The sequence below is a fragment of the Malus domestica genome, chromosome 08, assembly GCF_042453785.1.
Source record: "Malus domestica chromosome 08, GDT2T_hap1".
NCBI classification, from domain to species: Eukaryota; Viridiplantae; Streptophyta; class Magnoliopsida; order Rosales; family Rosaceae; genus Malus; species Malus domestica.
This window is the reverse complement of record NC_091668.1, coordinates 25,860,304-25,885,455: the sequence shown is the minus strand read 5'-3', so window position 1 is coordinate 25,885,455 and position 25,152 is coordinate 25,860,304. Positions and strand designations below refer to the sequence as shown.

General features: G+C 39.1%; 3 protein-coding genes across 9 annotated transcripts; 2 read left to right on the top strand and 1 right to left on the bottom strand.

The window, feature by feature from the left end:
- Positions 1 to 957: 957 nt before the first annotated feature.
- LOC139197927 (uncharacterized) lies at positions 958 to 4,241 on the bottom strand. 2 transcript variants are annotated; one of them, XM_070825987.1, is made up of 8 exons: positions 4,032 to 4,241; positions 3,850 to 3,936; positions 3,330 to 3,509; positions 3,044 to 3,232; positions 2,779 to 2,952; positions 2,535 to 2,689; positions 2,301 to 2,427; positions 958 to 1,192 (listed from the first exon to the last, which is right to left on the bottom strand). In XM_070825987.1, exons 2-8 carry the CDS (start codon positions 3,901 to 3,903, stop codon positions 1,181 to 1,183), a joined length of 891 nt encoding a protein of 296 aa, XP_070682088.1. In that variant the 5' UTR covers positions 3,904 to 3,936; positions 4,032 to 4,241; the 3' UTR covers positions 958 to 1,180. The 2 variants fall into 2 exon arrangements, with proteins under 2 accessions (XP_070682088.1, XP_070682087.1); XM_070825986.1 differs by having other exon boundaries at positions 3,850 to 4,064.
- On the top strand, positions 4,118 to 19,635 carry LOC103428888 (protein SABRE-like). Of its 5 annotated transcripts, none has more exons than XM_070825978.1 (9): positions 4,118 to 4,248; positions 4,416 to 4,565; positions 5,182 to 5,281; positions 5,969 to 6,238; positions 7,339 to 7,601; positions 7,821 to 8,043; positions 9,028 to 9,198; positions 9,305 to 9,382; positions 17,870 to 18,157. In XM_070825978.1, exons 2-9 carry the CDS (start codon positions 4,495 to 4,497, stop codon positions 18,155 to 18,157), a joined length of 1,464 nt encoding a protein of 487 aa, XP_070682079.1. In that variant the 5' UTR covers positions 4,118 to 4,248; positions 4,416 to 4,494. The 5 variants fall into 5 exon arrangements, with proteins under 5 accessions (XP_070682079.1, XP_070682077.1, XP_070682078.1 ...); XM_070825976.1 differs by having other exon boundaries at positions 5,170 to 5,281; XM_070825977.1 differs by lacking the exon at positions 4,118 to 4,248 and having other exon boundaries at positions 4,426 to 4,565; positions 17,870 to 19,635.
- On the top strand, positions 18,185 to 23,873 carry LOC139197926 (protein CLT2, chloroplastic-like). Of its 2 annotated transcripts, XM_070825974.1 has the most exons (7): positions 19,618 to 19,966; positions 21,451 to 21,550; positions 21,634 to 21,669; positions 21,779 to 21,829; positions 22,195 to 22,318; positions 22,918 to 23,043; positions 23,572 to 23,873. In XM_070825974.1, the coding sequence occupies exons 1-7, from the start codon at positions 19,824 to 19,826 to the stop codon at positions 23,691 to 23,693; spliced, it is 702 nt and encodes a 233-aa protein (XP_070682075.1). In that variant the 5' UTR covers positions 19,618 to 19,823; the 3' UTR covers positions 23,694 to 23,873. The 2 variants fall into 2 exon arrangements, 1 of the variants encoding a protein (XP_070682075.1); XR_011583326.1 differs by lacking the exons at positions 21,779 to 21,829; positions 22,195 to 22,318; positions 22,918 to 23,043; positions 23,572 to 23,873 and having other exon boundaries at positions 18,185 to 19,966; positions 21,634 to 21,670.
- Positions 23,874 to 25,152: the final 1,279 nt, after the last annotated feature.

Here is a 25,152-nt window from a genome sequence, read left to right as displayed (position 1 = left end):
TTAGGTACGGATGCAAAAAAAAAAACCGAAAATTCCAAACCGAACAAAAAAAATCCCAAAATCAAACCGAAAAAATCTCATACCGAAAATCCCAAAACTGAACAAAAAAAACTGTCAATGTCCAAAAAGCAAAAGTAAAATGTATAAGTCACGGCTAAACGAAATTTGCCAACACCGCAAATGGCAATTGCCTGACTATAAGACCACTAAGGTAGATCCTGACCACATGCCCCAGTTCTTCTCCATTGTAACTGTCAATGGGCGTAACTTCCCGACGGTCGAAACGTTTAGGTCGTCAAAAGAAGTTAGCATGAGGCTGCCAAGCTCAACATGAGAGGTGGTCGACAACGACCTTAGTAGCCTCATGTTGAGCTTCTTTTGACGACCTAAACATTTCGACCGTCTGGAAGTTGCTCCCATGCGCATAAGTTGACAACTTGACATTACCCCTGCCTGCCAAGGATGTGCCTGGAAATTAGTTTACAATACCAACTCAAGTGTTGAAAGATGTTATATATTCATGATATTCGATTTGTATCTCGAGTTGCCACTCAATATTAGGGTCTAGTAGTATTCTTCTTCACTCGTAAGTGAGAGGTCTAAGGTTTGAATCTCGTAGATGACGAAGTCGATACCACATTAGTTGCTTATTGTGTAGCTTAGCCTAACTCTCACCCTCGTCTAATATGTAAAATATATCGTTATACTCCAAAAAAAAAATGTATCTCGAGTCACGTCCAGTCCAGCATTGTATCCTACTCAATCCCAGTAAAGAGCATGACCTTTTCCCTAACGCTCTCTCTTTAAGAACTGGAATATAACTCATTTTGCTCCGCCCTCGTTCAAACGGGTGATGTTGAACAAGAATCGAAAGAAAAACTTGTACAGATGCGGTCGTACTATGGAGCTTCAATCGTAATTTACATACTGGTAATTGCATGTAAGATTGACACGAGATAAAGCAAGTAAATTTTCTTTGGTGTAGGGTTAGATGCAAGAACAAAAAGATTAAAACAAACAATCTAATCGGTCCAAACAAAATTTTGTTCCTTACTTGGTCTGCCGCCAAAAGAAAAACACTTAAGATTTGTGGGAAGCTATTTCATGCTACTGGAGCAATCGGAGCTTGGCCCGGCAAATAAATTGTTGGGCGTTGTCAAGTTTGGCATACGCTATTCCTTCAACGCCTCATCTGCACAATCAGTCGAAAGTGTCAATGCCTTTGCGATAATATCATAAAATCAAATAAAGCATAAAATCGACCGAAGCCATGAATAAATATACGCAAATATGGAAGAAGAAAAATTTTGAATACTGGAAACTCATGCACACAAGAAAACCCGAGTAGCCAGCTGGATAATTTAGAAGGTTCGATGGTACTGGTTCGGGCAAAAACAGAAATAATCCAGCAGCTTGCTAAAAGGATTTGAGAATTAAGATAAACATTCACCCAATTAATCACTCAGGAATGGGTACATCGGGTAATTATACACATTAGAGATAACTCGGCTGCGACAAAACCCTAACAATCTTGTAACTAATTTCAGTGCAGGTTTTGATTCTAGACAGATTTACCATACGTAACATTCACCAGCTGGGCTGCTCTATCAAGATATTACATGAAATGCCGAGAAAAATTCACACGCATGATATGGATTGATAGGAGGGAGAACAATAGGAAGTGTTCTGCAGTAAATTTATAGGTGTCGTTTTGTGCAGCTTCAAGACTCTGACCATACGTAAACATAAACAACAACAACAACAACAAAGCCTTAAGCAAGACTCTGACCATACGTAAACATAAACGAGAAAAAGAAATGCAGGCATTCCTAGATGAGTTGTGACTAAGCAAGAAATGCATAAGCACGGCAAGTTATAGCCCACCACCAAATATTCTAATGAAGATGGTACAATCAGTAATCGGCAGAGTCTTAGTTCAGATACCAAAACAGTACTTTTCCACATTATACAGAGGCTCGAGTATTCAATATAAAGACGCATGTATCACTAAATGGTCTGCCTACAGAAGTCTACACGCGCATATTCCTGTGAGAACAGGACATGCTTTCCAGTTTTTCCAATAGGCTTCTATAACACGGCCATTCACGTCCTAAATTTATACCCACATATTTAGTACAAACGAACAACTTCATGGAAATATAAAACAGTTAACGTTGAATTTGCACATTAGAAAAAGTCCAAGGGAAACAGAGGTTCACAAATGCAGTTGGTTCAAAACAAAAGAGGGACACATATTTCATAAACTAAACTTGATTCCTTTTTAAGAGATTATGATATACCTTGCGCTTCTTATGCCTCCCCATTCCACCCCTAGCACTGCGGGAGCTTGCAACCTGCTCATCATTCTCATCGTCCAAGGGTAAACCTTTAATTTCATCATAGAAATTCTCCGTCAAACCAAGCAACCTGATAGAAACGATTCAGAACGGCCATCCATCAACAGATCTTACAGAAAAATAAATTTGGAATAATTGAAAAGGAAAATCATAAATAATTTCTCAAATGTCAATTACCCATTTCTTGATTTCTTTAAGTGTTTTTCTCTCTGTTTCTCCTTCTTTGTAATAGGAGCACGCGTAAAAAGTTCCTCTTCTTGCCGGTCACGTTCATCCCTCTTTGCCCTGTATCTCGCTAGTTCTATGCTTTCAGCTCCAACACTTTCTACAATCTGTAATTGACATAAAAAAACAGCAGTTACAAGAACAGTATATCCAGCAGTCATGCCTGGTAACTCCACAAAAACAGGCCACAACAAACCTCTTCAGGCCTCCCCTCCAAATCATCCACCAGTTCCCTCACATAAGCACTCTGCTTAGCTTGTCGTAAAGTATTCTTATCCCTTCTCAACGCATTTTTTTCCTGCTTTGACAACTTATCTTCCTCCATCGAAGTCGGGGCAAATTTGGGAGGTCGATACACATCCTTGCCATCCTACAATATACAAAATAGAAGAAGAAACCTCGAGTATTGTTTGGCAGATGACAAAAGAGGAATTCAAACATAGTACTGATGCGCATTTCACCTTAAAATTCACATCTGTTTTGCTAACAAGCAAGTCAGGGTTAGGGCGGTATCTCAGCAAATCATCTGTTTGCTGAGGCACATTGGGTTGTGGTTCCTTCCCACTTTGCCCTACATCTTCGGTTGTGCTTGTAGTAACCTTGGTGAGCTTCTCAACTTGGTACTGGAGCTTCTTGTCAATGGGTCGAATCTGTTGCACACAAAAATGGTGAGAATTGATTGATAACTGACTACACGGTTACTAGAACGACAAAGAAAAAGAAAAAAAGATCACCAGAGGCCCAGACCTTTTCCAGAAACAACCTTATCTCCACAAGGCTACGAACAACGGGATGCCCATTTATTGAAAACCCTTTAGCCTTACGAAGTAAGTAATAGACAAGTGACTGGCAATAGTTTAGAAGCAGCAAATGCTTGGCTTCAAGATAGCTTATCCCATCTGCTGTAGGATAATTATTTGCTTTCACCTGATACATTTGACATGGAGAAGAAAACAAATGAAACAAGTGCCTTTTGATGCAAATCATACTTGTTATACTAACACGCCAATGGGACTCCTATGATCTCCAAGTATTAAAAGATTGCTGCAAAAAATGGAAAATTTCGAAGAAAAAAAAAACATAGCTTTCTAGTCAAATCAGTTTTTATCCCTCAAATTAATATTAAACCTCAAGGAAGCACACTATCAATCCAGAAACAGTTTTCCTACAGCCTACAAACTGGCATAACAATTTCGAAACAAGATTTCTTGACCGAAATAAACCGATAGCGAAACTAAAACGACCCCAGAAGAGGGAACTCGTTTACCTTTGCAGTTAAAGCTTGGACTTTTGCCCTCACTGTATCTAATCCTTCCTTCATTTCTCTCAACAAAGCAGCAAGCTGGGAGCTTCCCTGAAAAAACAAAAAGCAACCGAATGTAAACATCATACCGAATTCGAATATCGAAACCCAATCAGCATAATTGCAGATTGAGAAATTGAACTCACTGCTTTACTCTATTTTCAGAGATTGGGTTTGAATTTGAAGCGTCTTCCATGGTTTTGAAGCTTCAGATTTCAAAACCCTAAAGACCGTCAAAACTTAAAGCTCGATGGGAGAGAAAGAAGATGAATCAGAAGATGAAGAGGAGGAAGAGAGAAGCTTGAGTTGTTGCCTGCGAGAGGAAGAGAGGCTGGACTGGGGATACCTTACTTTCCAATCGAGGTTTTAGGTTTCGTTTTATTTTATTGAGGTTTTAGGTTTCGTTTTCTTTTTCTTTTTTTTAGAGGTTTTATTTATTTATGGTCGAAATGATTGAGAGGTTTTATTTATTTATTTTTATAAAACCAAAATAATCAAGTTTTGATGACATGATCAAGTTATGAGCGCAGAATGCTTTCCCCTTTTCGATTCTCTTCAGCAATTTACTGAAATTCATCGCATCATCAATCTCGTCGCGGGCAGACGACAATGGCAGCTTCGCCCGTCAATTTCCTCTTCTGTTTCTTGGTCATTTGCATCACGTTATGGCTCCTCTTCATGTACGTCCCTCTTTTCCCCATCTCCACCACCCATTCATATAAGATATATGTATACGTGTATGTATGTATGTATGTATGTATGTATGTATGGTATGTGAATGCTTCAAACTCGGGTTTTATTTGGATTTTATTTTTATGACTTTTGTTGGGTGCAATTCAGTTTTGATGCCAATTGCAATGCCTGTGGAATTAGAAATGGGATAAATTTGCTAGTTTTGGGAACGAAATTCGTCATACAGGCGTGCTTGAGATATCAAATTTGCAATGTTGGGACAATTTTAGCAGCCCTGGAAACCAGTGAAGACAATGTGTGTGCGAAAGTGGGTGGGTGTCTGCGTATATGTAGTGTAGGTGTATTAATTTGAAGTTTTGAACAGTATACAGAAAGGAACCATTCTGGAACTTAGTTGAAAATTGAAATAAAGAAACAAATGACTGACCAGGGTGATGATAATAGCATCAGTTATTAAGATGAGTTATTTTATGGGTTCAAAATAGGACTCTTTCATTATTACTTTGATAAACTTTTTCTTTCTTTCTCCGGGCTTGAAGTGATTTAGATAGGTTCTTGTTGCCAAGTTTTTGCACTAAGCATCTTTGGCAGATTTTCTTCAAGGTTGCTGGCTTGGATTTTGAGCCGCGTAGTGGGAGCATCTATCAGATTCCGGTTTGGCGGATGGAAGTGTATAAGGGATCTCGTGGTGGAGTTCAAAAAGGTTTTCACTTTTTCTTCAGTGGTTCGGTTTACTTATTTATTTATCATGACATGGTTGAGTAATGGGGTTTTTCTTGTTCCTTATATTAAGTTGAAAGCTAATAAAAGTATTATGAGACCTATGTTAGCATGACTTCACAATAATTACTAATGAAAAATGGATTTCATCTTTTAATCAGTAATTCCATATAAATCTCTTCTCATTAATAAGTCATGCCAGAAAATTTCTGTTCATGTTTCTCATGTGATATAACTCAGTGGTTGTTCTGCAACATGGAGTTTCTAATTGAGGCTCTCGGTCCAATGGGAAGTTCTTTATGATCTTTCTCCTTTCCTGGATGGTTTTGAGGTTTTTATATAGAGCTAAGCAGCTGTTTACAAAGCAAGTGTGTATGTTGTTTGTAGATGTGTTTCATTGGGGCTTTGTGATTTATCTCTCTGGAGTGCTCCAAGTGGTAGATCTAGTCCTTAGTTATGTCTACAAATTTGATTACTGCTCATCTATAATGGATCATAGTCTACCTAAAAGAAAATGAAGGGATTACTCTAACCCTCCCTGGGCCCTCCATATGCTGTTTGGAATTTTGTTGGATGATTGTCAATGCTTTAGGAAATTTTTGTTTTGTCAGCAGATTAGTGCCCATTAGATGTTGACATTCTTTTATTTACGACTATGGTAATTTTGCAGGGCGCTGTTGAATCTGTTTCTGTTGGTGAAATTAAACTCAGCTTACGTCAGTCCTTGGTCAAACTGTTTGGTTTTATTTCTAAAGACCCTAAGCTGCAAGTGTTAATATGTGACTTAGAAGTTGTGATGAGGCCTTCGAGTAGAAGTACGGCAAAGGCTAAACCTCGAAGACCTCGTACGACAAAGGCCAATTCAGGCAGGGGAAAGTGGATGGTTGTGGCTAATATTGCAAGATATTTGTCGGTTTCCATCACAGATTTGGTTTTGAAGGTATGCTGGATTGTACTAGTATTTTTATCCCTTTTTATCTGTAGAATACCTTCTGTTTGCTTTACTCGTTCTTAATGCGTAGAAGTTTGTTCATGAATAACTTTTTGAAGGATATTTGTAGTTGCCATTTGAAGAATAAAACCGGTTCAAGGTTAACTCATCTGAAATAAGTGGAAAGAATATGCAACACCAATTTTTTTTTTTAAAATAAGAAAATATATCAAACTACATACCTCCCACCCCCTCAAAATATAGGATTATTTTTTAAGTTGGTACAGGATCACAATTTGGTAAGTAAGAAAATATGGTCAACTAATCCCTCAATATGCTTGTTAAATGCTTGCATGGCAAATGTGGGTCTCATTTTTAATGGTTATCTGGAGTGTGTCATGTGTATTTACTAATGCGATGTGGAATAAATAAGATAGAAAACAAAGCACAAAAATAAAAAGGAAGAACAAACCTCCCTCTCTTGGACACTCTATGCCCTTACGTTCTCTCTCTCACTACCTGCAGCTGTTGGAGAGATAGATGGTAGAGAGGGAGGGAGAGAAAAGAGAAGGAGGTTTAGTCCTTCTTTTAGATTTATGGTTTTTTATGTTATTTTTTTATTTAAATTTCATCTTCTGATGACTTTTCAAAATGTTCTCTAGTTTTCTATTGTTTTGTGTTTCACGTGACATTCTAAATGCACGGTACACTTTTGGAGTCCGATTAATCATAGAACATGGGACACGTTTGCTACATAAGAATTTAACTGACCCACTCGGAGATCGGATATGTAGGTACTATTAAGTTTGTTTACCATTTTATCCAACCTCTGGAGATTGGATACCAACTTGAAATAGACCCTATAGTTGTGAGGTTTTTTGTAGGCGATCCAAAATTTTATTCCAATAAGTTGGACATATTTTGTGTCATCGACAAGAAAAAGGGATGAATCTGATAGTGTACAAATATTAGGTTGGAAATAATCAAGTTCAAGAGGCTGTGCTTTTTAATTTTTTTTCGTTAACTAGTAGTCTATTCATTTCATTTTTCAGTTGTATCTTTCGTGCCATGGACTTTATTTTGTCGTTACAATTTTTGAAATGTTACAGATGCCCAAAGCATCCATAGAAGTGAAGGAACTGAAAGTGGACATGTCTAAAGATGGTGCATCCAAGCAAAATCTTATTGTTAAGCTACAGATATCACCTATTGTTGTTCTGAGGAGTGACCCACGGGTTAGTTGTGACTTATCCAATTTTTCCACTGGAGGATCCATTTCTGCAAGCCAGTCATCATCCTCCATGATGGAAAGGACATCTGCTCTTTTTATTTGTGAAGATTTCATCCTCTCCTGTGAATTTGGTTATGATAGGTATTATCTTTGGAGAAATATGTTTCTTTCTGTAGATGCAAAAGCATAGTTAATTGCTTTTAACGTGGCTTCAATATGATTTCTTGAGTATGAGACTTTCATTCTTAAATTACTTTTTGTGTCCCTTCTATCATTAGATTTGTTTTTTTTTTTTTAATTTCCAATGATAAGGCAAGGTAAACCAGCTAATATCTTTTTATTCACTTGATTTGGATGTAGGGAAGTCGGTGTAATGATCAAGAATGTGGACATTGCCTGTGGAGAGATTACTGTGAACCTAAATGAGGAGATGCTTTCAAAAAGCAAAAGTTCATCACAAACTTCTTCTCAACCTGATAATTTTCTAGGGTCTGCTACGGATTCTGTTGCTTCTAAAAAGCCACACAAAAAACAACAAATGATTGTTGCACTCTCAAAGTACACCTCTCTATTTCCAGAAAAGGTTTGTCAACTAATATGGCTTTCAACATGATCTGTCCGTCTCTTCCCCCCTTCAGTTTGTCATATTTTTACTAATGCCATTTTCTTTCTGTTCAGATTCCTTTAAACATGAATTTTGTTAAGTGTTTTCTTCTAGACAGAATTATATTCTTTATATTGGGCATCTTTTTTTTTTGAAAGGGATTATATTGGGCATCTTTATTAAAGAATTTTGGGATATTCCTTTTTAGTGAATGTAAGTTATGATTGCACAGTTGGTTTTGATACCTTGTTCATTTTTGTAGATGTTTTCTTTTCTTGTTGATAAATAATTACTTGAGCATCAAGCTTTATTGTCAGATTTTCAAAGAATTAGTTGTTGGACTATACGTATGTGTAATTACATGCGATATGATGGTATAGATTTTCTCCTACCAAGATTTGGACTAACACCTACCCATATCCCAGGCTGTTCCTTAATCCTTACCAGTCAGGTGAAATCCTGAATAGTTATGTGATAGCAATAATTTAGTATACAGTATTAAGAGGCTGAAACAAGTCTAAACTAGTGCCAGAAGTGTGCCTTGGAGGATATCTCCCCTGTCCAGAAAGAGTCATAAAGGGTAGAGGAGTCATGAACTTTTTTGTGCCTATTTTGAAGTTGAGTGAGTGGGCTATAGATTATTTTAAAACTCTGACCAACCTTTATTTTATGCGATGTTTTGCTTGGCACCGGACTCTAATGTGATTTCTTTCTGACAGCTTCTCTTGCATCTTTCTACCCTATATCTATTACTCAGAGTTGTTGCACTGAATGTGATGATATTAGCAATTCATTTTCCATGTCAACCTCTTGAATCATATTAAGTATCATGCAATTATTTACGATTGAATCTTTCCTTGTTCTTGTTTATGTGCTTTCATCAACGTCTGGTTCATCCACTTGTGTAACTTCTCTTTTATTAAATTGTTCCTTATAAGAATTAATATTTTACTTCTTTGATAGGTTTCCTTCAGTTTACCAAAACTGGACGTGAGATTTGCGCATCGGGAATATGATTTTTCTGTCGAGAATAACATAATGGGCATCCAATTAAAAAGCACCAAATCACAATCCAGTGAAGATGTGGGGGAGACTACACGCCTTGATGTTCAATTGGATTTCAGTGAGATTCATGTATGAATGGAACTTCGACACTGTTAATATGATTTTAGTGTTTTACTTTTCACATTCGTTGCATATTGGTCTATTCTCGATGATGATTTTTGACATTATGTTTCAGTTGCTTAGAGAAGCTGGCATTTCTGTTTTGGAGATACTGAAAGTTGATGTTGTATCATTATTTTACATTCCAGTACAGGTAAGTTTTTTCAGTTTAAGTCCTGTGTCTCTTAAAAGTTAATCCTCTTCCTTCTGCTTATATTTTATACTTCTTGCATACGTTGGGTAAATATATCCAATTAAACATATCATCATGTACAGTTAATTCTGATACTGAATATATTGATGGATCGTTTTTTTTTTTTTTTGTTTTGTTTTGTTGAGAAGAATATATTGATGGATCATTGATTTAGCACTATTCAAGGATTATTTGATTGTGGTTTTTCACTGAAGGTTTGTGGTTTATACTTACTAGTAGTGCTTTCCATGTTTAATATGGAATGTATTTATATGATGAAAATAAGGAAAGAAACTGAGGACATAGTCTCTAAATAAATGAAAACAATGTTTCTAAAAGCAACGAAGCACATGATAAGATCCACGGGCCACTGCTACAGTCCATTCCAACAAATCTAGAATTTCCCATGCGATATATATATATATATTTTTCATGGTGGCCATGGTTTTGGGGAGAGAAACGAGGATGGGGAAGCTATCTTGGATTTTGCAATGGCATATGATCTCTTCTTAGCCAACACCTTCTTTAAGAAGAGAGAAGAACATGTGATCACCTACAAGAGTGGGTCGTCAAAAACACAAATAGATTTTCTTCTAATGAGGAAAGGGGATCGTATAACTTGTAAGGATTGCAAAGTTATACCAGGAGAGAGCGTGGCTAATCAACATCGCTTGTTGGTGATGGATGTACATATCAAAAGAGTAAGACAAAAGAACAAGACTTGGAAGTGCCCAAGGACTAGATGGTGGAATCTAAAAGAAGAAAAACAAGTCATTTTCAAAGAGAAGGTAATCACCCAATGTGTGTGGGATAGAGAGGGGGAAGCTAGCCAAATGTGGGATTCCATGGCTAGTTGTATCCGAAAAGTAGCAAAAGAGGTATTAGGAGAGTCCAAGGGCTTTGCCCCACACCAAAAGGAATCTTGGTGGTGGAATGAGGAGGTACAAACAAAGGTGAAGGCTAAGAAGGAATGTTGTAAAGCCTTATACAAGGAGAGGACCGATGAAAATGGTGAAAAGTATAGAAAAGCGAAGCAAGAGGCGAAAAAAGCTGTCAGAGAAGCTAAGTTAGCGGCTTACGACGATATGTATAAACGACTAGATACCAAAGAAGGAGAGTTGGATATCTATAAACTATCTAGAGCAAGGGAAAAGAAGACAAGGGACCTAAACCAAGTGAGGTGCATCAAGGATGAGGATGGAAAGGTTCTTGCTACAGAGAACGCGGTTAAAGACAGATGGAGAGGTTATTTTCATAATCTTTTCAATGAAGGACATGAAATGAGTGATTCTTTAGGGGAGTTGAGTAACTCAGAAGAGTGTAGAAACTACTCTTTTTATCGTCGAATCCGGAAGGAAGAAGTGGTTGTAGCTTTGAAGAAGATGAAGCATAAAAAAGCAATAGGCCCAGACAATATACCAATCGAAGTGTGGAAACTTTTGGGAGAGACAGGTATAACATGGCTCACTGACATTTTCAATAGGATTTTGAAAACGAAGAAGATGCCAAATGAGTGGCGAACGAGCACTTTGGTGCCTATCTACAAGAACAAGGGCGACGTACAAAATTGCATGAACTATAGGGGTATTAAGCTAATGAGTCATACAATGAAGCTCTGGGAGAGAGTCATTGAGCATAGATTGAGGCAAGAGACACGGGTTTCGGACAACCAATTCGGGTTCATGCCAGGGCGCTCAACCATGGAGGCAATCTATCTCTTACGAAGATTGATGGAAAGATATAGAGATGGGAAAAAGGATTTACACATGGTCTTTATAGATTTGGAAAAAGCGTATGATAGGGTCCCAAGAGACATTCTTTGGAGGATTTTAGAGAAGAAAGGAGTACGAGTAGCATATATCCAAGCTATAAAGGATATGTATGAAGGAGCAAAGACTGCCGTAAGAACTCATGAAGGACAAACCGAAAGCTTCCCCATAACTGTAGGATTACATCAAGGCTCATCCTTAAGTCCTTACCTTTTTGCGTTGGTAATGGATGAGTTAACAGGACATATTCAAGATGATATTCCTTGGTGTATGCTTTTCGCAGACGATATAGTGTTGATAGATGAAACTCAGGAAGGGGTAAATGCAAAGCTTAACCTTTGGAGAGAAGTGTTGGAATCAAAAGGTCTTCGCCTAAGCCGATCAAAGACAGAATATATGGAGTGCAAGTTCAGTGCAAATGGAGGCCAAAACGAGTTAGGGGTGAGGATCGGAGATCAAGAAATACCAAAAAGCGACCGTTTTCGTTACCTAGGATCTATCTTGCAAAAGAACGGAGAATTAGATGGAGATCTCAACCATAGAATACAAGCTGGATGGATGAAGTGGAAGAGTGCATCCGGTGTGTTGTGTGACCGCCGTATGCCATTGAAGCTCAAGGGAAAATTTTATAGGACGGCAATAAGGCCGGCGATGCTGTATGGCACAGAATGTTGGGCGGTGAAACATCAACACGTACACAAAATGGGTGTAGCGGAGATGAGGATGCTTCGTTGGATGTGTGGGCACACGAGAAAGGATAAGATTAGGAATGAGGATATCCGGGGTAAAGTAGGAGTAGCCGAAATTGAAGGAAAGATGAGAGAAAATCGGTTACGGTGGTTTGGACATGTGCAAAGAAGGCCTACTGACGCTCCGATTAGAAGATGCGACTATGGGACAGAGGTTCAGGGCCGAAGGGGTAGAGGAAGACCTAGGAAAACTTTGGAAGAGACTCTAAGAAAAGACTTAGAGTACTTGGATCTAACGGAGGACATGACACAGGATCGAGCACAATGGCGTTCTAAGATTCATATAGCCGATCCCACTCAGTGACTTGGATTTTCCAAGTCTCCAATCGAGAAGTTTTCCTCACTCGGGAAATTAAGGGAACACTACCCCAACCTACATGCTCCACTCAGAAAGCTTCAACATACAAGCTTCAACAAAAGAAAATTCAAAGAACTTAGCGAAGAAGGCTTTGGTGTATTTAACACAATACGTTGAAATGAAGGAAAGCTTATTTATTGATATCCCCGATCAGCTACAAATATGTACATATACATGAGTCAAAATAAACACACAAGACGGAGCCTTCACAAAGGTTGCTTAGGAGAAGTCTCAGCAGTCGGTAGAGCCCCAGAAAGAGAAGGCACCGGAGGGGGATCATTTGGAGCCTCAGTACTGGACAGAACCCTAGAAGGAGGAGGCATCAGAGGTTGATCATTCGGAGCTTCATTACGCGGTACAGCCCCAGAAGACGAAGGCAATAAATGCCTTTGGAACAAACCCACAAATCTCTGATGATCAAGTAAAACCTGACCATCAATTTCCTTCATCTGGTCAAGCTTCCTCTTCATGTTTGTAGCATAGTCATGTGCGAGCCGGTGCAACTGTTTATTCTCATGCTTGAGCCCTCTAATCTCCTGTTTGAGACTCATCACTTCAGCCGCCAAGGATTCAACTTGGCGGGTTCGAGCAAATAGGCGTTGGGCCATATTAGACACAGAACCTGCACACTGAACACTGAGAGCCAGCGAATCCTTAACAGCTAACTCATCAGACCGTTTGGAAAGTAGTCTGTTATCTTTGGGAGTGAGAAGGTTCCTGGTCACCACCGCAGCGGTCATATCATTCTTCATCACGGAATCCCCAACGGTAAGAGGACCAGTAGGAGAGACGAAGGATGGGCGCCATATGTTGTCTGGAGAAGGCGGGGCTGCCTCTTCAACAAGGTTCAAGTCAAAACGACCGTCGGAGGGGCCAGACATTTTCAAAGGTGTTGAAGAGAGAAGAGGTCGGACAAATCAAGATCTTAGAAGTGCAAGAATGAAGCTTCTACTGGTGGAGATTCAAGTGTGCTTTGGAACTTAATGTCAGCCTCTATAAAAATCTGCACTCGACGGAGCTTCAGAAATCGAAGAGGCGCCTGCTCAGAAATCGAAGAGGCGTTTGCTTTCTCAAAAGCTGGGCTGCTTAGAGATCACGAGGGTTGATCTCAGAAATCGAAGAGGCGTTTGCTTTCTCAAAAGTTGGGCTGCTCAAAGACCACGAAGGCCGATCTCAGAAATCGAAGAGGCGCTCGCTTTCTCAAAAGCTGGGCTCCCCAGAGACCACGAGGGCCGATCTCAGAAATCGAAGAGGCACCTACTTTTCCAGCCTTGTCAGCACCCGTCACACGCACACTCAGCTTTGCAGAAATTATGGGCATTCTGTCGAAGACTTCTGGGGAAGTAGAAAACACATGAATCTTACTGTTCAATCACCCACTTCCCACACGCAACAATAGCTCATGGGTACCACAGATAACTTTGCCAAAGTTCTCTGCCAAAGTTGAGCACGTGAAGCTTGCAGCTCCCACTACATCGCTCTGACCAAGAAGGGTAAAAGAATAGCAAAGAAACAGCATTAACAAAGTTTAGACCCATAAATTTTGAAGGTCTAGCTACCATATTATTACCCACAAGGGTAAAGGAACAGTACCACTGCTGGATAATTGGAAAGTCCCTGTGTGTCAACCTCTGTGCTTCGTGGCAAGGTAGACTAGCAAACATGCCCAACCTTTACTCACATTCGAGAAAACACTCCCAATAAGATTGCTTGCTCCAAAATCGAAGAGGCACCGTCCTCCGAATCTCGAGAGCCAGACTCCCAACATGACTACTTTCTTAAAAATCAAAGAGAGGGTAAAGGAACAGTACCATTGCTGGATAATTGGAAAGTCCCTGTGTGTCAACCTCTCTGCTTCGTGGCAAGGTAGACTAGCAAACATGCCCAACCTTTACTCACATTCGAGAAAACACTCCCAACAAGATTGCTTGCTCCAAAATCGAAGAGGCACCGCCCTCCGAATCTCGAGAGCCAGACTCCCAACGTGATTACTTTCTCAAAAATCGAAGAGACACTGCTCCTCGAATCTTCGAGAGCCAGACCCCCAGCATGATTGCTTTCTCAAAAATCGATGAGGCATCGTTCTCCGAATCAATCGAAGAGGCGCTCGCTTTCTCAAAAGCTGGGCTGCTCAGAGACCACGAGGGCCGATCTCAGAAATCGAAGAGGCACCTACTTTTCTAGCCTTGTCAGCACCTGTCACACGCACTCAGCTTTGCAGAAATTATGGGAATTCTGTCGAAGACTTCTGGTGAAGTAGAAAGCACATGAATCTTACTGTTCAATCACCCACTTCCCACACGCAACAATAGCTCATGGGTACCACAGATAACTTTGCCAAAGTTCTCTGCCAAAGTTGAGCACGTGAAGCTTGCAGCTCCCACTACATCGCTCTGACCAAGAAAGGTAAAAAAATAGCAAAGAAACAGCACTAACAAAGTTTAGACACATAAATTTTGAAGGTCTAGCTACCATATTATTACCCACAAGGGTAAAGGAACAGTACCACTGCTGGATAATTGGAAAGTCCCTGTGTGTCAACCTCTGTGCTTCGTGGCAATGTAGACTAGCAAACATGCCCAACCTTTACTCACTTTCGAGAAAACACTCCCAACAAGATTGCTTGCTCCAAAATCGAAGAGGCACCGTCCTCCGAATCTCGAGAGCCAGACTCCCAACATGACTACTTTCTCAAAAGCGAAGAGAGGGTAAAGGAACAGTACCATTGCTGGATAATTGGAAAGTCTCTGTGTGTCAATCTTTGTGCTTCGTGGCAAGGTAGACTAGCAAACATGCCCAACCTTTACTCAGATTCGAGACAACACTCCCAACAGGATTGCTTGCTACAAAATCGAAGAGGCACCGCCTTCCAAATCTCGAGAGCCAGACTCCCAACATGATTACTTCCTCAAAAATCGAAGAGACACTGCTCTACGAATCTCGAGAGCCAGACCCCCAGCATGATTGCTTTCTCAAAAATCAAAGAGGCATCGTTCTCCGAATCTCGAGAGCCAGATACCACAAACCACTTTTTCAAAGTGCTCTGACAGAGTTAAAACATGTGAAACTGGCAGCTCCCACTACCGTGCTATGACCAAGCAGGGTAAAGGAATAGCATTACTACTTGTTGTTAGGGAGACTCCTATATATGTCGACCTCCATCCCCAACGGACAGGCAGACCTGCAAAAATGCTCAACCCTTCATCATATCTGAGAGGGCACTCCCAACGAAGCCTTTCGAAATATTCAGCTTTCTTTCCCCCCGATAATACCTCTGCAAACAAGCTATACTAGAGCAAGAATATCTCATATCATCAGGGTTAAAAGCAAGAGTATCCCATATCATGCTTTTTCCCTGTCTTTTCCTTTGGCCTTGTTTTTACCTGCAAGACAAGGAGAAAGAGAGCAATCAGTCAGCACTTGGATCAAGCTTCCAGCCAGGAACTGACTGCCTGGAACCCCTTACCTGATTACTTACCTGGCATTGCTCTCGAGTACTCATCTTCAACATCTTATGTTTCCAGGGAAGATTCCGCATCTACTTGAGGAACAGATAGGGCAAGTGCGAAGGATACAAGGAAGCATGTGGAGACAAGCGTAACAGCACACGTGCCGATACACCCATTACTCTGTCAAAAGCAAAAGTATCCCATATCAGCAGGGTGGAACGTACTCTAGATTTGATGGACTTGTTTTGACCCTCAAATTCTTCAGTCGGCCTTATACTCTGGAGGAAACCAGAAAACCCTCCAGCTCAGTTCAAGAATAAGCCTGTGGAAAGTTACTTCTTCAAAAGCAAAAGTATCTCATATCATCTCTTCTCATTTTTCTTCTTTTTATCCTTCATGCTGCTGCAAGATGGGGAGAAGGTGAACAATCAGTCGGAGCTCTGATTGCTTACCTTGTCTGTCACCTCTTTCAGCAGACCCCCTAGCTCGGCGACTTGGGAGACTCCTACTACATGGTTTGTATCGCGCTTGACCAAGCCTGAGACTACAAGTAAGCTTCAAGTGAAATTGATACATTACCTTGTGCATCTCCACCAGTTAAAGATACCACCCCTGGATGGAGGAAGAGTACTTCCAGAGAAGATGCCACATCTACCTATGAGACAGATAAGGCAAGTCAAGACGACACCACACTCCGATACTTAGAAGTTTCGTGATTACGAGATCATTCTCCCACAATATTTCCTAATGTCATTTGTACTAAATCATTCACTTGTACTCACTAAAGGAAAGCTTGAACCTATGTACTTGTGTAAACCCTTCACAATTAATGAGAACTCTTCTATTCCGTGGACGTAGCCAATCTGGGTGAACCACGTACATCTTGTGTTTGCTTTCCTATCTCTATCCATTTATATACTTATCCACACTAATGACCGGAGCAATCTAGCGAAGATCACAAAAAGCGACCGTTTTCGCTACCTAGGATCTATCTTGCAAGAGAACGGAGAATTAGATGGAGATCTCAACCATAGAATACGAGCTGGATGGATGAAGTGTAAGAGTGCATCCGGCGTGTTGTGTGACCGTCGTAGGCCACTGAAGCTCAAGGGAAAATTTTATAGGACGGCAATAAGGCCAGCGATGTTGTATGGCACAGAATGTTGGGCGGTGAAGCATCAACACGTACACAAAATGGGTGTAGCGGAGATGAGGATGCTTCGTGGGATGTGTGGGCACACGAGAAAGGATAAGATTGGGAATGAGGATATCCGAGGTAAAGTAGGAGTAGCCGAAATTGTAGGAAAGATGAGAGAAAATCGGCTCCGATGATTTGGACATGTGCAAAGAAGGCCGACTGACGCTCCGGTTCGAAGATGTGACTACGGGACAGAGGTTCAGGGCCAAAGGGGTAGAGGAAGACCTAGGAAAACTTTGGAAGAGACTCTAAGAAAAGACTTAGAGTACTTGGATCTAACGGAGGACATGACACAAAACCGAGCGCAATGGCGTTCTAGGATTCATATAGCCGACCCCACTTAGTGGGAAAAGGCTTTGTTGTTGTTGTTGTTGTTGTTGTTGTAGAGTTTTGAACGCTCTTCTTGTCCTTGCTTGAATATCATTTTATGTACATGGGGAACTCATAGGTGATAGGATATGAAACTATCCATTCGCCATTGCAAAAATTCAGAGTGGTTTTTGTTCTATTTCCTTTAAAATGAGTAAAAGTGAGGTGTATATTAAAACCCCTAAGCAGGTCATACATAGTAGGGCCTTCTGTTTTGATTAAGAAAAAAGTTGTATTAGATCAAAGAAAACAACATTGTAGTACCATTCTCTACCAAGTGCACTTCTAAGTTCTTAAGCAATTAATATTTAGTCATATTATAATGTAAAACATTTGCATATATGTAGGTGATAGAGCTCTATTTTTGTTGATTTGCCGTCTAATTTTCACCGTCCGGTGAAGTAGCCATTGTGTCTCTTGCTCTTCTTTAGCTTCAGCTTCTTTATTTGTCATTAATCATGTATTCCTATTCCCGTTAATCTCTTTTTTTTTTTTTTTTTTAGTTCAAAAATAAAATTATGAATTACAAGTCATAACATTTGAGTTTCTGGTGTAGGGTTGCTCTCAATCATCGCACATATTTGCGAATAACATATCAAATACGGGAACCACTGTACATATGGAACTTGGTGAGCTAAATTTGCACATGGCAGATGAATACCAAGAATGCTTGAAAGAGAGCCTTTTTGGTGTAGAATCAAATTCAGGTTCTATAATTAATGTTGCAAAGGTTAGTCTGGACTGGGGCAAAAAGGACATGGAATCATCCAAAGAAGACAGTCCGAAATGTAAATTGGTTTTATCTGTTGATGTGACTGGTATGGGTGTGTTTTTTACATGCTAGCGTGTTGAGTCGCTTATATCAACTGCAATGTCCTTTCAAGCACTTTTGAAAACTTTGTCTTCTTCTGAAAGAAGAGCATCACAAAGCCGAGGACGTCCGTCCAAACCATCAGGGAAAGGGACTCAGCTGTTGAAGTTAAATCTTGAACGATGTTCTGTGAAATTTTGTGGTGAGGCAGGCTTAGAAAATACTGTTGTTGCAGATCCTAAGCGTGTGAACTATGGATCACAAGGTGGTCGAGTTGTAATAAGTACCTCAGATGATGGCACACCCCGGGTTGCAGACATAATGTCCACAACATCTGATGAACGCAAGAAACTGAGGTATTCCATTTCTCTTGACATCTTCCATTTAAGTTTGTGCGTGAACAAGGAGAAACAATCCACACAGATTGAACTTGAAAGAGCCAGATCTATCTATCAGGACCACTTGGAGGAAGATAAGCCGGAAGCCAAAGTGGCTTTGTTTGACATCCAGAATTCCAAATTTGTACGGCGTTCTGGTGGTCTGAAAGAGGTTGCTGTTTGCTCTCTTTTCAGTGCTACTGATATTACAGTTAGGTGGGAACCTGACGTACAATTATCACTAGTTGAACTTGGACTACAGTTGAAGTTACTTGTACATAATCAGAAGCTTCAGAGACATGGTAGTGAAGATGCCCCTGGCATGAAAGGTTCTGACCAGAAAAAAGAAGTCATTGCAGAACCAGTGAATTTAGACAAGCCCAAGAAGAGGGAATCTATTTTTGCTGTAGATGTGGAAATGCTGTCCATATTTGCTGAGGCTGGTGATGAGGTTGATGCAATGGTTCAGGTACAATCAATTTTTTCTGAGAAAGCCCGTATAGGTGTACTTCTTGAAGGGCTTATGCTTAGTTTTAATGGGTCCAGAGTATTAAAAAGTAGCCGGATGCAAATTTCACGTATTCCTAGTGCCTCATGCCCTTCCGACGCAAAAACACCTGTAGCTACAACATGGGATTGGGTAATTCAAGGCCTTGATGTTCATATTTGCTTGCCATATAGGTTAGAATTGCGCGGCATTGATGATTCTGTTGAAGAAATGTTGCGCGCTTTGAAGCTTGTAAGTGCTGCTAGAACTAGTCTCATCTTTCCCACGAAGAAAGATACCTCAAAACCTAAGAAGCCTGGTTCAATGAAAGTTGGCTGTTTAAAGTTTGGCATACGAAAGTTAACTGCTGATATTGAAGAAGAGCCGCTGCAAGGTTGGTTTGATGAACATTATCGGCTGATGAAGAATGAGGCATCTGAGATAGCTGTTAGGTTGAAGTTTCTTGATGAATTTGTCTCCAAAGCCAACCAGATTCCTAAAACAACCGAAACAGTAGATTCTACTCAAGGAAGAAAAACTTTCTTTAATGGAGTTGAGATTGATGTACAAGATCCATCAGCAGTCAGTGAGATGAAAGGAGAAATTTATAAACAATCATTCAAATCGTATTACAGGGCATGCAAAAATCTAGCACCATCTGAAGGTTCGGGTGCCTGTAGGGAAGGGTTTCAGTCTGGTTTTAAGCCAAGTACTTCTAGGACTTCTCTTCTTTCCATAACAGCAAGAGACTTAGATGTAACCTTGACAAGGATTGATGGTGGAGATGATGGGATGATAGAGGTCATAAAGACGCTAGATCCGGTTTGTTGTGAAAATGATATACCATTTTCTCGACTATATGGGAGTAATATTCTCTTGCACGCAGGTTCTCTTGTCGTTCAGCTACGTGATTATGCATTTTCTCTATTGTGTGGTACTTCTGGTAAATGTGAAGGTCGTCTTGTACTTGTACAGCAGGTAATTTGCAAAGTGACATATTCGGTTTGTTACCCTTCTTTTGATTTCTTGGGTTTAGCATATGTAAATTTGCTTTGCCAGTTGCTATTTTTGGGGAGAAAATATTAAAAGAAAGACAATCGTTAGACGCCTCTTCATTACAGGAGCATTGTTTTTTCCAATTATTTTCTGTTGGCCAAGCCTACCATGATAATTTAAAAAAAAAAAAAAGAACAAAACTGGAAATACAAGTGATGAACGTCTGTGCTGCAAAACTTGATGTTTGGTCAGATAGTTCGACAAAGTAGCTGAAGAATTACTCATATCCTCCAGCTTAATTTCTCCTCTTTTCTTTTTAGTAATGTCTCTTTATGAAATAAAAGTAAAGATTTACTAATTTTCTACGGCTTAAATAATCTGCTATGTGGAAAGGTCATTCCTTTGGGTTAACCAACACTTTCAAAGTGGTTTTTCTGGTCCAACATCAAGTCGTCAATTGTGATTGTCGATTAGTGATTATATGGTTCGAAAAAAGTTAAAGAGCTAGTTAATGTGCCAATATGTCATTTCATCTAGTCATGTTGAAGTAATCAGTAATGTTGTCCCCACTCTTTGGACAAGAACCAGTGTAAATTTCTTGTAAAATGTCAAATGCGGGGATATTACCCACCTTTTATCAATGCATCTCCTTTTGGTCATGCGCTAAGAATATTGTTTGTGAAGTGGAATTGTAAGTTTATTTGATTTCATACAATTCATCTTGGATAATTAAGGACTAAATACTTGCATCTATTGCTACGTGCATGCATGCTGACATAAAAAGTCTTAGAGGACATTGTGGGGTTTAGATGACCAGGTCCTTCCTGTTTTTTCAGTAGCATATTTATTTTTCCCGAATTTTTTTGTTGAAAAGAAAGGCAAAATAACTTATTTTTATTCTGCTGATGATTAGTTTAACACCCTGTTTTGAATGTCTGCCTGAAGATTGTACTTCTAACAAGCATGCCTGCTCTGCACTTTACTTGAGAGTTTGTTAGATATCACCTTTTTTTCTTTTTGGCATCCTTTTATCTTTAATGCACTGCCTAGGATACGAACAACCTTATCATTTTATGTGATAATGGCTACCAATATTCTGTCTTCACTTAGTGGTGATTTTGATTACGAATGAAGTTTTTTCTGAATAAACTGAAATATTTCTACGGCTGCATGTATTTCATGACCCTCCTCTATTCTTACTATTTTTTATCGGGTTTTGTTCTTTCTTCTTGGTTAATAAAGTCTGTCAAGTGCCAATTTCTTTATTATCCAACTTTAGCAATGCTTTAACTGGACACTTTCTCTGAATTTTATCTTGAGATGGCGAACGTTGTTGGTAAAGTTCATATTCTTAGAAAGTAAATTTGCAGTGTCATAAACTAGAGTATCATGCACTCTTGGAGTTTCATTGTGACATGTTATAAAGTAAGGCTCCTGATAGTTATATGTATTTTATGAAATTGCAGTGTCTCTGATTCTGGTCAGATGCTATCTGGAGTTGAGTCTATATGGCCAGCACTAATGATTGCTTCAAGTGCTTTTCAAGCCGGTGCATCTATAATCAAGGTTAAAGCAATGAACATTTGTTAAAAGTTCAGTGGTGCCCTTTATAGCAAAATAATCAATCTTGAATTTTTGTCTTCAAACAGGAGTTTGTCTTTGTTGATGCTGCAGCCCACCTTAAGGTATGGCTATTTCCTCATCTTTTCAAATGGTTATCTAGCCTTCTAAACTTTATGGTTGACATAACTACTCGTGCATACTTTCTAAGTCATAAACCATTTTACATTGCAGGAAAAATCACTTGACATATTTGTTGTCAATTCTTTTGGATCTGGATTTCAGGTGACTGCTATATTTTTATAAGATAGTTTTTATCTTGTTTGTAATCTTGATGCACCTTAGTATGGTGGACCCTGTTAATTATACCACAAGACCCTACCAGAACTAGAAAGATTTGCGCCGATCTTTAACTAGACTTTTAGAGGTGATGAAGGTCCATTTAATTTGAAAGTGGACATCGATATGGGACTATTTATATTCGTTCAAATGCCTGGGGTTCCCTCACTGTTATCATATGTATCCACACCTTACATCTGCTTACTCAGGTTAACCGTAAAGTCCTGCACATAAAATTTCAATTTAACTGACAGGATACTGGTTGGTGACTGGTTTTGCTGAAATTATTCTTTATTTCCTGTGACTTGTAGGCTCTTTTTGTTCTTCTGTTTCTACCTTTCTTGTCAAACCTGAGAGGCATACCATTTGCGCAACTTCCTTCATATCTAAAAGATGGTGCCTGTTGCTTTCTGAATATTGGAGCCTATACAACAGGCAAGCTGTCATATCATTTTTTTTCTTTTTGTCTGTAGTCTTTTAAAATACCTGGATTGTTTTGAGTATCTACTTTCCAGCCCATAAGTGAGCTGAAAGTTATTGTTCATAATCTGAAAACACCTATTGTCATATCAAGCATGTGCAGAATGATTTTCTCTAACCTGTTCTTACTTTTAAATGGATGACTGCAATGAATGAACAAGACTTTTATTGCATTACGAACGGGAAACATCGACTAGTAAGAGCAAAGCTTAAAATAGCATCCCAAGAATGGTAAAAGCTTTTGACACCAAGTTACATCTGAACAGTGTATATTATGAACTCATGTGAACATTACAAGGGAACTTTAGGTGGTGATGAGAAAATCTACTTACACGGTTGCATAACATTTAGGAATGATGGGAAATCATGCACTTCACATAAAATCTCAGTTTGAATGCTGGCAGTAAAAAAGAACAAATTTTTTCTGTCATGTAATTCAATTTCAATTGGTTGAAGTGGTTATTCTGATGTGATAATTCTATTCAAGATGTTAAAAGCTTCTTAAGGTTTTCTCGGGTTCAAATTCTTACCAGCACATTTGTCACTTGTGTCAGGTTGCAATGGGGCTCCGTTACTACCATTGCTGTATATAGCTACCAATCTGTTTTTCAACATTTCATTGCTGAATGTAGTAAAGATTTCCTCTGCGGTTGTTGCTTCTCTCATCGTGATGTTGTCAGGTTCGTTCTCTTTTACACTTGTATGTACGTACGCATTGTTAAGCGCTAGCCCTGTTGTGGTTATGCCAAGTACCTGGTATATCTGTATAGTCTACATATACTTAGTTGACCTTTCCACCCCTAAAGGTTAAGATTTTGGGTTGGATGACCACCGGTTACACAACAGTTTAACCTTAAACCTTTAAAGGGACCGCACATGACATGAGAACCACTCGTAACTTGTCCACGTGGATGGCCACCTAAAAGAAGGGTCCCACATGAAATTTTTATAGTACTATCCCACATTCGTTGGTTAAGTAGTTAGTAGAGCGATATATATCTCTGATTTGGTTCTGCACTTTAACAGTTTTGGCTTTTCAATTGGATGCTTTAGCATAGAGGACTAAAAAGATATTCACTGCCACGCAATATGTGCCCGCGCGCATAAGCACTTATGCGCTTCGTGGTCATTGATGTATGCAAGAATGTGCAACTAACCTATGTTTTTGAATGAAGTTTTTATAACATAAGCTTTCGTTTATGTTGCAGTGCCAATATCAATTTATGTTCTTTCCCTTCCCTTGCCGTATATGGAAGGAGGTTCAACTTTGAGCCCCTTTTTCCTGTTCGGTAGTGCGGTTCTTGTGTTGGGTGCCAAGGATGTGCTTTGAAATTAGTTGACATTACCAACTCCGGTGTTGAAAGATGTTATATATTCTAGATATTCAAATTGTATATCGAGTCGCCACTCAATATTAAGGTTTGATGGTATTCTTTTCACTCGTAAGTGAGTTTTTATTTTAGGTTCGAATCTTGTAGATGGCGAATGTGATACTACATTAGGTTTTTCATTGTGTGGCTTAACCGAACTCTTCCCCCTCCCCTTAGTGTAAAATAATATTTGTACTAAAAAATATATATATATATATATATATATATATTTCGGGTCACGTTAAGAACTGGAATACAACTCATTTTGTTCCGTCCTCGTTCAAACAGGTCATGTTGAACCAGAATTCGAACGAAAAACTTGTACAGATGCGGTCAGGTTATGGAGTTTCAATCGTAATTTACGTACTGGGAATTGCATATAAGATTGATGCAAGATAAATCAAGTAAATATCATCGTAAGGTGTCCTTTGGTCTTGGGTTAGACAGAAGAACAGAAGATTTAAAACAAACAAAATTTTGTTGCCTACTTGGAACCCTCCAAAGTTCTAATTCATTACCATTGATCTCTCAATTCATCAAAACGTGGAACTATGGTCTTTCAACTAAAAAATTATTATCATTGGTCTCTCAACTCTAATCCAACTGGAGAAATGTTTTTTTCAACTTTAACTTAATTGGAGCAATGGTCCCTCAACTTTTAATCTAATTGTAGCAATGATCATTCCAACCTAACTTATTTTGACAAAATTCTAACGAAGTTGATAAAAATGATCATAACTGCACGTTTTGATAAGGTAAGGGACTCCAATTGTAGCAATGATCATTCCAACATAACTTATTTTGATAAATTATGATGAAGTGGACAAAAATGATTATAGCTACATATTTTATGTGATAACTTTGGCTTGAAAATTGCAGCTTGGGAAATAAGCAGTTCAAATTGTTTCAAGTGCGTTTCCGTTTGTATTTTTACATTTTTCTTTTTTCTTTTTTTTTAATTAAATTGTATTCTTTAAATTTTTTAAATTAAAAAACAAAAGATAAAATAGGCATTTTAGGCTTCACCAAAAGTGTGCTCTACATTTAGGTAGGAATGGAAAAAAAAACGAAAATTCCAAACCGAACAAAAGAAATCCCAAAATTGAACTGAAAAAATCTCAAACCGAAAATCCCAAAACTGAACAAAAACACTTGTCAATGTCCCAAAAGAAAAAGTAAAATGTATAAGTCACAGCTAAATGAAATTTGCCAACACTGTAAATGGCAGTTGCCTAACTCTAAGAACACTAAGGTCGATCCTGACCACATGCCCTAGTTCTTCTCCACTGTAACTATCAATGGGCGTAACTTCCTGACGGTCAAAATGTTTAGGTCGTCAAAAGAAGCTTAGCATGAGGTTGCCAAGCTCAACATGAGAGGTGTTCGATAGTGACCTTGGCAACCTCATGCTGAGCTTCT

Excerpts from the sequence above, each read along its gene's own strand:
- LOC139197927 (XM_070825986.1), bottom strand. The coding sequence starts at position 3,972 with ATGATGTTTACATTCGGTTGCTTTTTGTTTTTTCAGGGAAGCTCCCAG. Across the intron at positions 3,233-3,329 it reads TAAGGTTGTTTCTGGAAAAG|ATTCGACCCATTGACAAGAA; the intron begins GTCTGGGCCTCT and ends TGTGTGCAACAG. Across the intron at positions 2,953-3,043 it reads AAACAGATGTGAATTTTAAG|GATGGCAAGGATGTGTATCG; the intron begins GTGAAATGCGCA and ends TGTATATTGTAG.
- LOC103428888 (XM_070825976.1), top strand. The coding sequence starts at position 4,495 with ATGGCAGCTTCGCCCGTCAATTTCCTCTTCTGTTTCTTGGTCATTTGC. Across the intron at positions 4,566-5,169 it reads ACGTTATGGCTCCTCTTCAT|ATTTTCTTCAAGGTTGCTGG; the intron begins GTACGTCCCTCT and ends CATCTTTGGCAG. Across the intron at positions 9,199-9,304 it reads TGGATTTCAGTGAGATTCAT|TTGCTTAGAGAAGCTGGCAT; the intron begins GTATGAATGGAA and ends ATTATGTTTCAG.
- LOC139197926 (XM_070825974.1), top strand. The coding sequence starts at position 19,824 with ATGATATACCATTTTCTCGACTATATGGGAGTAATATTCTCTTGCACG. Across the intron at positions 21,830-22,194 it reads CTTTTGGATCTGGATTTCAG|GCTCTTTTTGTTCTTCTGTT; the intron begins GTGACTGCTATA and ends TGTGACTTGTAG. Across the intron at positions 22,319-22,917 it reads TATTGGAGCCTATACAACAG|GTTGCAATGGGGCTCCGTTA; the intron begins GCAAGCTGTCAT and ends CACTTGTGTCAG.